Raw genomic sequence first — 16,558 nt, 5'->3', positions numbered from 1 at the left:
ATTTGCAAAATTAAGGTTTATTTACAAATATTTCAGATTTCAATTTTTTCAGATCCAAATTTGAAGTTGGCTTAAATAAATTGAATTAAAATTTTGTATTGGCAAGGTAATGTGTCTGACTATCAGCAGCAGCAGATGGCGACGCCTCCCGTGCCGACCACCTTGAAGACAAAATGTTTTGAACACAATATTTGTTTTATATATATTAAAATTAATAAAAATAATATATTATAATATCCATTTAATTATCCTTCATATAATACTGCATTAACTAGATTCTATTTGTCTTCATTATTTAAATATTTCATTTGGTTTTTTGTTCTCATATTGTTTGCTTCGTGTTTGCTGGAAAAATATATCAAATTGATATAACTTTCGAGATTGGTAGAAACATACCAGCAATACAAGCAAATAATTTGGATATTTTTTTAGAATATACCGACCTTTTTTTGTTAATCTGAATACTGTCTTCCGTTCAGAGCCTAGAAAACAGTTTTGGCCCGAAAATATTTCTTATCGGTTTCATACGAATATCAACCCTGATTCTGTTCGCGAGGTGTTTTATCATAAGCCTAGTGTTCAGATATGCCTGGAGAAGAGCGAAGAGCCGAAGAAATGCATTTTATTAACTTTAAACAAAACCAAGCAGCTGTCTGAGCAGTGTAACCGTACGGAATGCAGTGCACACCTCTGGTCACACCACTGGCCGCTAGAAGAATATATGACATTTGTTTGCTAGAAAACAGTTTTTGAATCTGAGTATTAGGCTTAAAATTCTTTAAAAACTCAAGGTGGCTAGTGGATATTTAATATCGATATCATGTATTCTATCATTCATTCTATCGGCAGACTCGCCAGTTTTCCGCAAGGTGGCGACTACGGCGGGCGCAAATAGATTGACAAACGAGTGAATTTTTTTCTATCCACGAAGAAACAAGTGCAAATATTTTAAGCAACGAAATGGCTGCTAGATTCATACAGAAAATTGTAAGAATATGTGTAAATTTAATTGGACACTGTTCTAAGCTAATTTGATGGCGAAACATCGCATAGAAGTTTTTTCCTGGATCACCCCTTTGTACAACCCCACCTTGGGGCTAATAGGACCAACAATGATTACGTTCTTGTTATAATATCTATAAATAATGAAAATAAACTTATTTTATTTTTCGTTCGGATGGCGTTTCAAAAACATGTACTCAATACAACCACAAACCATTACGCAAAACATTTCCAGCTCAATCAATTGGGTTTCAGTGCTGCGCGTGATCCGGCAGCAGTGTCTGCGTCAACGATCTTAACTGAAACAACACTTAAAACTAAGGTTCGTTTATACAAAAGTGAATTCGAGCCAGAATCATTCCTATCTTCGCCCCATAATTCGCAAAATACTGTATACCTTAAATTTGCGAACTTGCAAACAAATTGCAAGAGCCCCCTTTACATAACAAGTTGCGAATCGTTCCTTCTCTTGTTGCGTGGTCGTGGTCGTAACTGGCTGGTGGGAGTTTTTAAACATTTGCGTAGATTGGGTTGCAATTAATAAGCACTTCAAATTGGAACAGTAAGCGTTATTTAGTTAGTATCCGTTTACCATTTGTGCTTAACACTGCCCTGCTGCTCTCTAACCTCAACCTTACGCTCTCTGCAGCAGCAGAGCTAGGGTAGAGGAAATATCCACGGGGATAGAGGCTGCAGCTGCCTTTGTGTTTGTTTCTTTGCAAGGTTTCTTATGTAATCTTTCTATGCATATGTGTATGTGTACTATGTTTTTATATGACTTCATTCTAAAAAAATTAAACACAGGTCTTTCATTCTTGTTTTTTTTTTTATAACCGTTCTTAGTTAAACCTCTAGCCACTAGCCAGTAAGTTCAAATTGCCTTTTCAGTCAATTTGTCCCGAATTTGTGCGAGCGCGCAAATGTACGATGCATTTAAAACGTTTTGTTGTTTGCAGGTCAACACAACTCCATCTGCCAGTCGTGCCTACTCATCTGGATCTAAAAAAGTCACACTGATACCCGGGGATGGCATTGGTCCTGAGATCTCCGCAGCCGTTCAAAAAATATTCACTGCGGCGAATGTGCCCATTGAATGGGAAGCCGTCGACGTGACCCCCGTTCGTGTAAGTATCACCTGTGTCTCATAAGACTACATATGTAACAAAATAAATGTGTTTTATTTAATAATGAAACCAATACTTCTGCAGCAGCAGGGCATAGGGTAGAGTGCGACACGAAGATGAATAGCGAGTACCCACGAGGATATAAAATAAATTATGGTTTTCAAACCCTTTATTCGAAGATTTTGGGGATATATTAGATTTGTGGTTTGTCTGTAACACTAAGAAGGAAGCGTTTTCTACCTCAAAAAGTATGTATGTATTTATGTACATATATTCTTAATTAGCATCAATAGCCGAGTAGATATAGCCATATCTGTCCATCCGTCCTGCCTGTCGCCTACTTCTCAAAGACTAAGAGCTAAACTCCTGTGATATCATACTGTTACTAGGAGAGTTCGTATGAGTTCTAATTTTTATAATAAAAATGTAATGGGATTCATGTTAAGATAGTTAAATATTTGCTCAGCCATTTTTTTTTAAAGTCACTGAATCTAACAGATTGAATATCACTGTTTCATCGGTAGTTGGCACACAAGCTTCTTTTAATTTTCTTGATGAAAATGAGACAATTTTGTCTAAATTTCTCTGGTATCATCTTCATCCTTTATATAACGTATCCGCAAATGCCTTCGGTAGTTAGTATGACACGGCCAGATAACAAAAAATGCGTGCGGTTGCTTTCAACTATTTCGACTGACTCAATTAAAAATAATAATTCGAGCAAAACGGAATTAGAAGAGTGTAGTTAGCTGTGCTTTTGGCTATGCATGTGAGAGCGTTACAGTTAGTTTTGCACATAGTCAATAACAAGAATACTATGAACATAAAAATAGTTGCTTAAACATTCAGTACAATGATGAACATACATACTATACATATGAATTGGAAATGTGAGAATATGATTGCAATGATATACAATATCACGATGCGTGGCTCAACACTTTACATTTTATTTTCGCTTATTTTGTCTTTTGGATGGTATTATTTGGTATTTTTATCCTTTATAATTCCAGTAGTCAGATCGGCTAAATTTTTTGTCGACCGAATCAGGGATGATATTCGTATGAAAACGATAAATCCTAGTACTCAGATCCAACAACTGTTTGCTAGCAAAAATATGTCATATATTCTTCTAGTGGACAGTGGTTTGACCAGAGGTGTGCACTGCTTTCCGTACGGTTACACTGCTGAGACAGTTGCTTGGTTTTGGTTAAAGTGAACAAAGTTAATGAAAGGCAATTCTTCGGCTGGGGTCGCTCCTCTCCAGGTATGTCCTGGGCTCCCCAATATCTTATTGCCAAAGGAATGGCTATCAGCAGCAGCAGATGACGACGCCTCCCGTGCAACCGCCGCCGACCACCGTGAAGAAAATATGTTTTGAAAAAAATATTGGTTTTATATTTATACAAATTAATAAAAATAATCAATTTTAATATACATACATATAATTGTCCTTCATATTGCTGCCTTAATACGATTCAATTTGTCTTCATTATTTAAATATTTCATTTGGTTTTTTGTTCTCATTTTTAAATGTTAACGTTTGTATTTGCTAGGGTACCTGGCGGAAGATAGAACATTGATATCTTTTTCGAGCTGCTAGCAACATACCAACGAATACCAGCAAATGCTATTGGCTGCTTTTCTAGTCTCTTTCAACCTTCCGTACAGAGCCTAAAAAACAGTGTGCCCAAAAAAATATCTTATCGGTTTGATACGAATATGCTTGTCACTTAAATGTTTTTGAGTGATAGTTTGCAATATGTGCTGTTGTACTGCGTCTTATGGGCGATTGTTGTTGCTCCAAATGTCTACACATATTGTACTACAAAAATTCGATTTGTTCGAAAACGTGTAGATTTGGAGTAAAATAATTAGTTTTTCACTAATCTGCACACTTTGGTTAATAACTACTCACTTAAAGCTCCTTGCAACTCTTTGCCATGCAAAAGTACTGATCCACAAAACACAACTAAATTCGCTATGGTCATTCTAAAACACACATAGACAAAATCCGTCACAATTGGACAGAAAAACATAACATCGACACAAATATTTGTAAACTATAGTTTTAAATACCTGGACAATCGTTTTCCATAACAATCCTTTTCACTTTTGTGTAAACTTTAGCCAAACAAGCAATCCAAGTTGTAAAATTTTATCCGCCAATTTCATAATTGTGGTACATAACACTACTTGACAAAATTGAACATTATCTTCCCGCTGTGGACTAAAATGAATTTTTTTGATAGATTTCCGGATTAAAAATTTTTTTTAAGTATAATGTTTTTTAATGGCTGAGTTTTTTTTTTCAGAGGTATGTAGTGCTTCTATGTTTCACATAACTTAAGTATATTTTATCTGGTTGCATAGAACTTTGCAGTTCCAAAAAGCTGAAAAATGCAGCTATAAATCTGACACAGACACTTTGTAGCTGCAGCTTAACGTCTGGAAGATATTTCAAATTTGATAATTTTTGTGCGGTATTTTTTCCCGAAGATTTGATATTTAAAACTCAGGAAAAGTCGAAAAAAATATTTCTTGGCATGAATTTTCAACCCTTACTCAAAATCGAGTTAAGGGGTGTATTAGATTTGTGGTAAAAGTGGATGTGTGCAACGCAGAGAAGGAAACGTTGCCGACCCCATAAAGTATATATATTCTTGATCAGCATCAATAGCCGAGTCGATTTAGCCATGTCAGTCCGTCCGTCTCGATGAGCGCCTGGATCTCAGAGACTATTAAAGCTAGAGCAATTTGGTTTCCAGACTCATTTGATATCACACTGCTACAAGTGTATTTCAAAATTTTCAAAATTTTTTTAAATTCTACAATTCTAAAAAATCATAAGCTTGAAAATGTATATACTGACTGAGTACGGGTATAAGGCTGCTTTTTCATTCGTAGATAATATATTTTCAAATCCATCATCTTTTAGTAGTTTTTGATTTTGGGGGCCATCAAATACGCCTTCTTTAACTTTTGCCAGCGACAGACGTGGAAAAACAGTTTTTAGGTAATTCATCGATTCACCTTCCTTATTCTGTGCTTTAACAAAATTTTTCATTAGTCCCAGCTTAATGTGTGATGGCGGTAAAATAACGTCTTCAAACTTCACTGCATTATGTATGTTTTAATTTTCCAATGTATTTTCCTCCCGTTTTAGCCAGAGTTTTCTTAAGTAATGCTCAGTTCTAGCTCTACTAAACCATAGGCACAGGAAGCAGCAGTATTTTGTGTAACCACCTTGCAATCCCGTTAACATGGATACGACTTTTAAGTCACACGCGACCTTCCATTTGTGTTCTTTATATTTTATATTTTCAAAAAATGTAGCCATATTTTTATATGTGTTTCCTTCATATTAACAGCATGGGCAATGAGAACAGACGGCTTTTGGTTTCCATTGTGTAACAAAACAGCCTTTAAAATTTCCTTACTGCTGTCAACAAATAACCTCTAATCTTTTGGGTCTTAAGCTTCACCCAGTTGCTTGAAGAGTTCAAGAATGTCGTGGCAAACGCACATATCATCCTTCGTCATATAAAATTGTGCGTGACCCAAATGACGCGTCTGGAAATGAGTTATTTTGACATCTTCCTTCAATATAAGGGCATCCTTAAAAAAGAAAGATCCAGTATCCTCAACAAATCGTTCAATTATTCCTCTGAAAGAGGCTTGCAATATTTATATTCTCCTGATTGGTCATTACATGAATCCATTGTTCCATGCGACGAAGACGACATCTATTTTTTGCGTTTTAGTATTTCCTCTAAAGGAGGAGCAGGTTGTTTCGGGTAGTCCCATTTCATGGATCATGGATTCCAGTAATTTTGAATGAACAAAAGTAACATTCAGAGGCGTGAATCTCTGGTTTTCTCCACAGAATTGGAGTAAAAGTAACTATCCACAACATTTACAACCCAAATGGATATGAACAGGTATTTTGTTTTCTGCAATCCCATTTTGGCAGTTGAACCAGCAACGTACCGGGCGGTATTTTCAGGTAAAATGAGTTTTGAGTCGTTTTGGTCAAATGGCTGCAACTTGGCAATTTATCCATCGATTCTTACAAACGATACCTTATGCCTAATTAATACGTCTATCTAAAACTATGCCAAGAAATATTTTTTTTCGACTCTTCCTGAGTTTTTAAAGTCAAAATTTCGGGAAAAAATATTGAAAAAAAATAATCAAATTTAAAGATGCTTAAGTTATGTGAAAAATAGAAACACTACCTTTGAAAAAAGACATTAAAAAAATACCAGATCTTATAAAATTCTGTAAACACGAGAAGGAACGTGTGAGTCGCTTCTGGGGACGCGACTCTACTTATACCCGTACTCAGTCTGTATATACATTTTTGAGCTAATGATTTTTTAGAATTAAAAAAAAAAAAAAATTTTACATTTTTTTGCTACATCTGTTATCTACATCTACATCTACAATGTATATTCCACATCTAACATGTAGATTGTACATGTACCATTTATATTCTACATCTCCTCAGCTAGGGGTTGCTCGCGCACTGAACGCGGCAGAGTGTGCGAGCGAGAAAGAGAATCAGTAGCGTCAGCAGCGCTGGAGAAGGAGAGGGAACCAACAGAAAATTCATTTCTTCATTCTGGCTATAATTATGATCCGATCTGATTCAGATTCGGCAATCTGGTAGATATGGTTATTTTCTACGATACTGCGTTTTTAGTTTTATCGTATCTTTAAAATTGTGCCTGCCACAGATTTTCGTCCTTTATGGGGGCGGAAGGGGGCGGGGCGAAATTTTGAAATACACTTGTAGCAGTGTGATATTACATGAGTCTGGAAACAAAATTTGGTTGCTCTAGCTCTTATAGTCTCTGAGATCTAGGCGCTCATCAAGACGGACAGACGGACAGACGGACGGACGGACAGACAGACATGGCTATATCGACTCGGCTATTGATGCTGATCAAGAATATATATACTTTATGGGGTCGGAAACGTTTCCCTCTCTGCGTTACACACATCCACTTTTACCAAAAATCTAATATACCCCTTAATTCTTTTTTGAGTACGGGTATAAAAACTAAACCTAAAAAATACCATAACTCGTTAAAAATTTGTAAATCCCGAAATCTCTCAGAAAAGGTAATTTTGGGCCACAGCGGAAATGTCGTGTCGACTAGTGTAATCAGCTGACTTTAACATCGCGTTGACAGAAAAGGGTTGCTCCACATGTTAAAATTAAATATTATTTTATTTTATATAATTAGGGTGTGTAGAAATTAAAAATCAACTATATATTAAATTACTTAACAAAAAAAATTGACTTTATCTGAATATTATTATTGCTAGGGCGACCAAATTTGGTTTCCAGACTCATGTGATATCACACTGCTACAAGTGTATTTCAAAATTTGGCTCGGCAGGCACAATTTTAAAGATACGATAAAACTAAAAACGCAGCATCGTAGAGAATTACCATATCTACCAGATTGCCGAATCTGAATCAGATCGGATCATAATTATAGCCAAAATGAAGAAATTAATTTTCATTCTCTTTCTCGCTCGCACACTCTGCCTCGTTCAGTGTGATAGCGTGGCCCACTAGCCCGCTAGCCCGCAGTGCCCGCTAGCGGAGAAGATGTATAATATAAATGGTACATGCATAATCTACATGTTAATGTAGAATATACATTGTAAATGTAGATAACAGATGTAGCAATGTAAAGCACACATATTTATATACTGACTAAGTACGGGTATAAGCAGAGTCGCGTCTCCAGAAGCGGCTCACACGTTCCTTCTCGTTTTATACCTGGTACTCATTTTAATAATTTATAAGGAGATAAAAAACATGTTGATTACATTTCTGTCCGGCAAATAGATATTTCTGCTTGCTTTAATACAAAATTTGAAAATTTTACAGATTCTTTTCGTCATGTCATGCCATGTCTGTCTGTCAGTCTCAGAGACTGTATGAGCTAGACCAACCAAATTTTGTTTCCGGACTCATGTGATATCCATGTGATGTCTGTGACATCCACAATTTTGAAGATACAAAAAAAACGGAAAATGCAGTATCGTAGAGAATGCCCATATATAACAGATTGCCGAATTTGGTACACGCTACTTATTCTCTTTCTCGCTCGCACACACTCTGCCCTATGCAGCGCGCGGAGAAGATGTAGAAGATGCGTAGCAGATGTAGAATCTACATTGTGTGTGTATAATCTACATTTTAGATGTATGTATAATCGAAATTTTATAAGTATGTATCAGATGTAGCAAAAAAATTAAAATTTTTTTTTAATTTTTCATAAGCTCGCAGATTTATATACTGACTTATTACGGGTTTAAAAGTAGAGTCGCGTCCACAGATACGACACACGTTTCTTCTCGCTTTTTTATTTTTCTACATAATTCTCTTTTAGCTCTACTATATGGGCAGTTCCTATCTGGCGTTACGTTACATTCGTACGACAAACTGTTGAAAAAAAAGAATAAAAAAGTAATCAAAGTTAATTTTCCAACTTATTTAATGTAAAAACTTTTCCTCTTTTTTTGTGAAAAATCCGCGGAGGCATCTGGCGAACGTTACTGGCGTGACGTTACATATTTCTATTGAAAGTTTTTTTCTAAGAATGTTTTTAAATCCATTCTTAACGAAAGTATAATAATTTAAAAGACATACAAATTTTTTTTAAATTTTACTTAGAATATATCAATTTTTATTGATTTATTATTTGAAGATAATAAAAAAATTAATTTTATATGAAATGGGTTATGAGTGTGAGTAATGGGCTATGAGTTAACACTAGAGAAACAAAGAATTATTGTAATATAATAGTATTATTTGAAAATGCAGTTTCAGCTGCTTTTATTTGCATTTCTTCGCTGCTTGACAAATAATGCATTTCATGTATGCCAGATATTTTCTTCACCTTCTCCCACTTTTCAGCTCGCCCAGTCGAAAATGCGTATATTTGTTTTGAAGAAATATATGTTAAATTAATTCCTGACAGATTATTTTTATCTGTAAAAAAATAGGCGCTGTCAAAAATAATATTCTTTGTTTTTGTAATCTGCCAAACATTTCGTTGTATGGTTGCCCCTACACCATCGATCGCACCTTTGCCGTGAGAGGTTGTAAAATAGTTCCACTCCAAAACCTTGCATTTGAATTCAGAAACAAAATCAGGTAAAGTTCGAGCTATAAACTTGTTTTTAAACTTGAGAGCTGCTTCCATCTGAGAATATATAAATATTTTGAAATTGTTCGTGTTCTGTTTTAATGATCTCCACAAGTTTTGTCAAAAAGCAACAAACATCGAACTTATTGTGGGTGGGTTTGTCACTCATTACAGCATACGATTTTACACCGCTCATTACCAAAGCAACGCAAGTAAAAATGGTAACCTGTCGATAGCTGAATTGAGCGCTCTGTATCTCATTTTGAAAAATTATTAATCTGTAATTCTCTGCAGAGCCAGGTCTTCTGCCCGAATATTTTTTTTAACAAAAAAGTGACGTTTATAAACGGGTAGCTGTGCATTTAGTTTGTACAGAAGATCGGATAGAGAACCTTCGGTGCTTGTCAGATCTATCCGGTCTTCCACTTGGCGCCTATGCTTCCATTTAAGGATTTCATCCATTAATGAATAGTATTTTAAGGGAACTAAATCACTTTTTACCTTCCTTGTAAAATTTCAACAATTACTCATCATACATTCTTCATTATCTATGCTGCAACAGACAGATTTCAGGAATGTTTCGAAATTTGTGGATATTGTTTGTACAATTTCTCCACTGCTTTCCAGCAGAAACGAAAAATTGGCATGATGCATACAGACGCACATATTATGTGGTATCTTGCATAAGAGTAGTACATATTTTGGTCGCAATTCGTAAAACACCGTCTTACTAACGTAGTTAGTGCCAATCTCCTTTTTGTAAAGTTCATATGACTCCTTAACAGTCAGCAACAAAAAGCGCTTGGCCATTATCACGCCATCGACAATTAAAGTGTCCTTCCGACCAGGAGCTTGTATACCAATATCGTGGCGCAAATGAAATTTTTTAACAAGTTCTTTTTCTTTTTTCGAACCCGAACTGATCATTCCAAAACATAATGAACCATATTTTTTATACAGTAAGTCAACAATATGTGCTCGTTTCTCCGGGTCGCCTTGCAAAGCAGTTTTGACTTTCTTGAAAGCTTTCCCAAACGTTTGCTTACAATTGTAGGGTTGACCAAGTGGGGGAACGACTGTTTCTGCAGGTTTATTCTTCTCCTTCAATCGGAATTGTTATACCCTCAAACGAGTTTGTTCTTTATCTATTCTTTTCTTTTGTCTAGTCTAGATAGTAATAAAAACTACTTACAATCTTTCGGGAAGTTACAAAATTTAGAAAATTGATATAAAATAGAGTACACGCTACAGTGTCCTCGCGATTTTTGTTGAAGTGTGTTTCTTAGTTGAAGCTTTATTAAGTCGCTAACTTTTATCCACTTCTCATCCACATCGCAGACACAAGAAGACTAGATGATATTTTTTTGGCATTACGTTACATTAGAACATCGCTCAAAAGCAAATCGAAATTTTACAGTTAATATATATTTGCTAGCTCTCTTTCATATTATTTTACGGTTATTAGTTATTGGAGCAACAGTTTTGCGAAAAGAGTGCAATTGAAGATGTTAAGATGTAATCTGTAAAGAGAATACGCACTGACAAATAAACAAAACAGCCCAAAGCATGAAGTTGGACTTTGAGGACCGGTATCTCGCAATCGGTTTGAAGGAGACCTTTGATCTATTTAAATTATTTAATTGAAAATATTTCTCTTTGCTATTACAAGTTAGAAAAAGCTTTTGGCTAAATTTAAAATTTTCGGTCGTTGTGGACCTTGTGGCGGAACTGCCCAGATATACTTTTTACCATAATTTCTCCAATTTTTTTTATCCCTTCATTATTGGACTGAAATCTTTTTCCGCCAATGCATTGTCCTGGTGGAAAATAAATTTTTTCTGATAAAATAACAATTTTTAAAAACTTAATTGTCTTAAAGCTTTTTTTAGAGGTAGGGCTTATTTTTTTCACATAACTTTGTTGTTTTTTTTTTTTTAATTCCAAATTTCAGAAAGTGAGCGGAACGTAAGTAGATGCTACAAAGTGTTCAGATCCACTTAATAGCAGCATTTATCAGCTTTTATGAATGGCAAAGTTCATTACAACCAGACGTAAGATACCTAAGTTATCTGAAAAAAGCGCTAAAAGCATGCTGTACAAAAAACGAGAAGGAACGTGTGAGTCGCTTCTGTGAACGCAATGTAAAATATTTTAAAATTCTACATAAATCATAATCATAACAGTAGAGTCTGTTATACCCGGGCTCAGTCAGTATATAAATATGTGAGCTTATGATATATGTAGAATTTTAAAATATTTTACATTGCTACATCTGTTATCTACATATCTTTTCTATATATATAAAAGAAAGTCGTGTTTGTTACAACACTTATAACTCGAGAACGGCTGGACCGATTGCCATGGTTTTTGATTTGTTGGATTTGTTTCCGTCCCGAATAGCAGAATACATCTTAAAAACAATGAAAACTCGATATGTGTAATGAATACTGAATCATTTGAATAGATGCTGATTTGTTTATTACATGTCAGACATTTGTTGTCCAATCCTGTCAAATAGTGTAACAACTATTTTTTTTTTTCTTTGGAGCTTATGGCCTGGTTTCTGAGACCTTTAAGCCACAACTTTATTTTTTTCTGAAGACATCATGTGTGCGTTCAGAAATTTTTTTTTTGTAAAATGTCTACAAAGTTCGGGTACTGTTATATTTGTTTGTTTTAGACATTAATTTTCGAAAATTATTTATTAATTATTTAATTTTTAATTCCCGAAAAATAATACCTAAGATTTATTCTACAGTAAAAACATAAAATCATCGGAAAGGAACGGAATTTAGGGAATAAAAAATCAGTTTGGTGGTTTTATGCGAATGCACATTTTAATAACAATGCCGCGACCTAGAAGCCGTAATGCAATTAGGCAACGGAATATCGTGAGTCAATTATCTGATGGAGAACGAGAAATTGCACGAGAACAGCGCAATGACTCGAGATGTTTTGGTGGTGCAATGATTTTATTATCTGGCGATTTCCGACAAACACTACCAGTCATTCCAAGATCTACTGCTGCCGACGAAATAAACGCTTGCCTCAAAGCATCAAATCTGTGGCGATATGTAAAGAAACTTCAACTGTCTGTAAATATGAGAGTTGCATTGTTGAACGATCTATCTGCTGATGATTTCTCGAAGCAATTGCTGACTATCGGTAATGGCCGTGTTCCTGTTGACAAATCGAGAGGTTTGATTTCATTTCCTCCAAATTTTTGGAATTTCGTATCATTAAAAGACGAGCTTATCAACAAAGTATTCCTTGATATCATTGCTAACCACAAAAATACTAAATGGTTAAGTGAGCGAGCAATTTTGGCCGCTAAAAATAAAGATGTAGATGACCTCAATTTTATAATTCAAAATCAAATCGTAGTTACTCTGTATTCATTCAAATCTATCGACTGTGTAACAAACGAAGAAGAAGCCACTAATTATCCAACTGAATTTTTAAACTCCTTGGATGTGCCTGGTTTACCACCGCACAATTTAAAACTTAAAGTTGGCTCGGTAGTCATCATGCTTAGAAATTTAAACCAACCAAAACTGTGTAATGGAACGCGTTTGGTGATAAGAAAACTGATGAGCAATGTGATTAACGCGTCGATACTTAAAGGAAAATTTAAAGATGAGGAAGTTCTTATTCCAAGGATTCCGATGATCCCAACGGATATGCCCTTTGAGTTTAAACGAATTCAATTCCCGATTCGTCTTGCCTTCGCCATGACGATCAACAAATCACAGGGCCAATCCTTGACTATTTGTGGCCTCAATCTAGAAAATGCATGTTTTTCTCATGGTCAATTGTACGTGGCATGCTCACGTGTCGGCAAACCATCCGCTTTATTTGTTCTTGCGCCTGACCAAAAAACAAAGAATGTCGTTTACCACAAAGTGCTTGAATGAAAATCCTATTAATGAATTAATCCGAGTTTTATTTTTTTTTCCCAATCTGCACAACATAGTTTTCAATAATTTTTTTCTGACATGAGTTTGAAGTACTTAATTATTATTTTTTATTTTTTTTAATTTTTATTCTCATTCTGTATGTATGTTTTCATCATCATTTATCATAATAAAATACTTTTTTGTTTCTATCTATATAAATATATTATTTTGTATCATTGTTTTACGTTCATCAAAGCCTAAATTAGTTCAGCTAAAAAGTAACACGACATTCATTGACTGTTAGGCGGTACGAAGTTTGCCGGGTCAGCTAGTACAATATATATAGTACATCTAACATGTAGATTATACATGTACTGTACCCTTTATATTATACATCACTGACATCATCTCACTGAACAAGGCAGGCAACAAGGTGTGCGAACGAGAAAGAGAATAAGTAGCGAGGTCTCGTGCTAGAGGAGGTGGGGGAAGCAACTGAAAATTCATTTCTTTATTCTGGCTATAATAATAATACGATCTGATTCAGATCTGATTACCATCCATTGAAGTATCAATGCAAAATTATGAGGGGTGGGTTTATAAACCCGTGCGGGAGGGGTTGATTTAGTGCGCTGTGCCCCCCTAGTACCTACATATATATATTAATTTTATTACATTCCTTTAAACGATTATGAACAGGGCCCAGATGGAAAATTCGGCATTCCACAAGCAGCCATCGATTCGGTGAATACGAACAAGATCGGCTTGAAGGGCCCACTAATGACGCCCGTTGGAAAAGGACATCGATCGCTTAACTTGGCCCTTCGCAAGGAGTTCAACCTCTATGCCAATGTGCGTCCCTGCCGCAGTCTTGAGGGCTATAAAACACTGTACGATGATGTTGACGTTGTTACTATCCGTGAAAACACCGAGGGCGAGTACTCAGGCATTGAACACGAGATCGTCGATGGCGTCGTTCAGAGCATCAAGCTGATCACCGAGGAGGCCTCTAAGCGCGTGGCTGAGTATGCCTTTCAATATGCCAAGAACAATAATCGGAAGAAGGTAACCGTCGTGCACAAGGCGAACATTATGTAAGTAGATCCTAACCGATATAATTCAATCATAGTATATATTTTGCAGCGTCAGCACTGACTGAATTATCGAATCTTATTTTCAGGCGCATGTCTGATGGTCTGTTTCTGCGATGTGTTCGTGATATGTCCCAGAAGTTCCCGGATATCCAGTTCGAGGAGCGATACTTGGACACCGTGTGCTTGAACATGGTCCAGAACCCAGGCAAATACGACGTACTGGTGAGTTGACACCTTTCAGTTCTAAGTGCTGGATTAATGCTCTTAGCTCCGTTTGCTTCCAGGTCATGCCCAATCTGTATGGTGATATTCTATCCGATATGTGCGCTGGTCTGGTTGGCGGTCTCGGCCTGACGCCATCTGGCAACATGGGCCTGAATGGCGCGCTCTTTGAGTCTGTGCATGGTACCGCTCCCGACATTGCCGGCAAGGATTTGGCCAACCCCACTGCCCTGCTTCTTTCGGCGGTCATGATGCTGCGGCACATGGAGCTTAACTCACACGCCGATAAGATCGAGCGCGCTGCTTTTGAAACCATCAAAGAGGGTAAATACTTGACCGGAGATCTCGGCGGTCGCGCCAAGTGCTCTGAGTTCACAAACGAGATCTGCGGTAAACTTTAGATTGCAGCCCGGAAAACCCGCCTCAAATTATAAAAACCTCAACAAAACCAGAAAAAGTCGCCGCAAAAATGTGCAGATGGGTGAAGATAGATCCAGTATGAAAAAAAGCTATTAAACACTCGCTCCCCAAACAAAAACAATGTGTTGTAAAAACGCATTCTTTTTACATAACTTGACCGCAGGTTTTTTATTTTCAACTTTCTCAAATTCAACCAAAATTTGCTCTCCCCAAGCAACAAAAAAAAAAAACAGATTAAAAAAATAGAATAGCTACCTAAAGTATTTTATGTTCGAATACTTGCGTATATTATTTCATTTATTTCCGACCATATTTGCAAACGTTAAAATTCGTTAGTTGCCCCCATTTTTATTGCGCTATGTCGTTTATTTGTGAATTTGTGAAGACGTGGAACCACCACCATTTAATTAATATGCAACAAGTTAAATCTAATTATTTATTGAAAATTGATTTGTTAAGCCTTGTTAAGTTAAACCTTCCATAATATCATTCAGAAAATTTCACCACAAAATAACAATGGAAGAGTAAAAGCAAATCAAGTTTAAAGTTGAAACGGTTACTATAATTTGATAAAAAAAAAAAAACAAAAAAAAAACAAGGGAAACGTATAAAAACGTGCAGAAAAACATACAAAAGCTATTGTATTAAGCAATTGTTATTGATAATAAAGCGAAATGTAATGCAAAAGCATCAAGCTATTGTTAAAAATAAATCAAATAAACCAAACTAAAACCCAACACCACCAGACACCATTACCAGTGAAATTAAGCTTGTGCCCTTTTTATAAATAATTTTAATTTGAGCCAACCTCAAAAATAGATCTGAAAACATTGGTCAGGGCAACAAAAAATACTAAATTTCTCCGAACAGTGAATGTGAAACAGTAAATATGTGACCAAATTTTGGTTTCAGGGGCCTGTGAGATCCTCAAAATAGCCAGGATGAAAAAATTCTTTTTCAATGGTTAACCCACAACTATTTTTCAACATATGATTCTTTTAGATCTATATGTGCAGTTCCGCCAAAAAGTCCACCAGGCCAAAAATCATGAAAAGTCAATAAAAACCGATTTCCATATAATTTTTTCGGGATATTATTTTTTAAATTTATTGAAAGCTAACTAATTTACTTTACAAATTGGAACTGCCCATATGCTCTTTTCAGCATTTCTCCCATTTTTGTATGCTTTTCAATAATTATGATTTTTCGAGGTCCCCAAAATAGGCATTTCTTGTGAGGTGACTTCATCATTGGACTGAAATTTCTTACCGCGGATCCATTTTTTCAGGTCTGGGGAGCAATTCGTAGCCTTATTCATGGATTCATGGATCGCAATGGAAACTGCACATGTCGTGCCATTGCATTGTTCTGGTGGAAAAATTTTTTTCTTGGCCAAATGCTGTCTTATCTTTTTCAAATCCTCATTAAATCGATGCAATTAGTTTGCATAATATTCGCTACTGTCTTTTTAACCCTTTTGAAGGTAATCAATGTAATTAATACCGCGTGCATTCCAAATCCATCGCCATGACTTTATTGGCTGAAAACCCAACCTTGGCCGTCTTTGTCCCAGAATCTCTCTGAGAAACGTTCTGTCTTGACTGCTTTGGTCTCTTGTGTGTTGTGTG

General features: G+C 35.9%; 1 protein-coding gene and 1 long non-coding RNA gene across 3 annotated transcripts; one reads left to right on the top strand and one right to left on the bottom strand.

Moving 5' to 3' along the window:
- Nucleotides 1-858: 858 nt before the first annotated feature.
- Nucleotides 859-15,620, top strand: LOC111072129 (probable isocitrate dehydrogenase [NAD] subunit alpha, mitochondrial). 2 transcript variants are annotated; one of them, XM_022363795.2, is made up of 6 exons: nucleotides 859-987; nucleotides 1,238-1,324; nucleotides 1,959-2,126; nucleotides 13,894-14,288; nucleotides 14,375-14,510; nucleotides 14,573-15,620. In XM_022363795.2, the coding sequence occupies exons 1-6, from the start codon at nucleotides 961-963 to the stop codon at nucleotides 14,909-14,911; spliced, it is 1,152 nt and encodes a 383-aa protein (XP_022219487.1). In that variant the 5' UTR covers nucleotides 859-960; the 3' UTR covers nucleotides 14,912-15,620. The 2 variants fall into 2 exon arrangements, with proteins under 2 accessions (XP_022219487.1, XP_022219488.1); XM_022363796.2 differs by lacking the exon at nucleotides 1,238-1,324 and having other exon boundaries at nucleotides 861-987.
- Nucleotides 3,580-10,624, bottom strand: LOC111072130. Its single transcript, XR_002607564.2, has 3 exons — nucleotides 10,491-10,624; nucleotides 3,748-3,800; nucleotides 3,580-3,687 (listed from the first exon to the last, which is right to left on the bottom strand). It is a non-coding gene; the product is annotated as an uncharacterized LOC111072130 (long non-coding RNA).
- Nucleotides 15,621-16,558: the final 938 nt, after the last annotated feature.

The sequence above is a fragment of the Drosophila obscura genome, unplaced genomic scaffold (assembly GCF_018151105.1).
Source record: "Drosophila obscura isolate BZ-5 IFL unplaced genomic scaffold, ASM1815110v1 contig_188, whole genome shotgun sequence".
Lineage (NCBI taxonomy): Eukaryota > Metazoa > Arthropoda > Insecta > Diptera > Drosophilidae > Drosophila > Drosophila obscura.
The sequence above is the reverse complement of the archived record's forward strand: the minus strand, read 5'-3'. Positions and strand labels throughout refer to the sequence as shown.

Excerpts from the sequence above, each read along its gene's own strand:
- LOC111072129 (XM_022363795.2), top strand. The coding sequence starts at position 961 with ATGGCTGCTAGATTCATACAGAAAATT. Across the intron at positions 2,127-13,893 it reads TCGACGTGACCCCCGTTCGT|GGCCCAGATGGAAAATTCGG; the intron begins GTAAGTATCACC and ends GATTATGAACAG. Across the intron at positions 14,289-14,374 it reads GTGCACAAGGCGAACATTAT|GCGCATGTCTGATGGTCTGT; the intron begins GTAAGTAGATCC and ends TCTTATTTTCAG.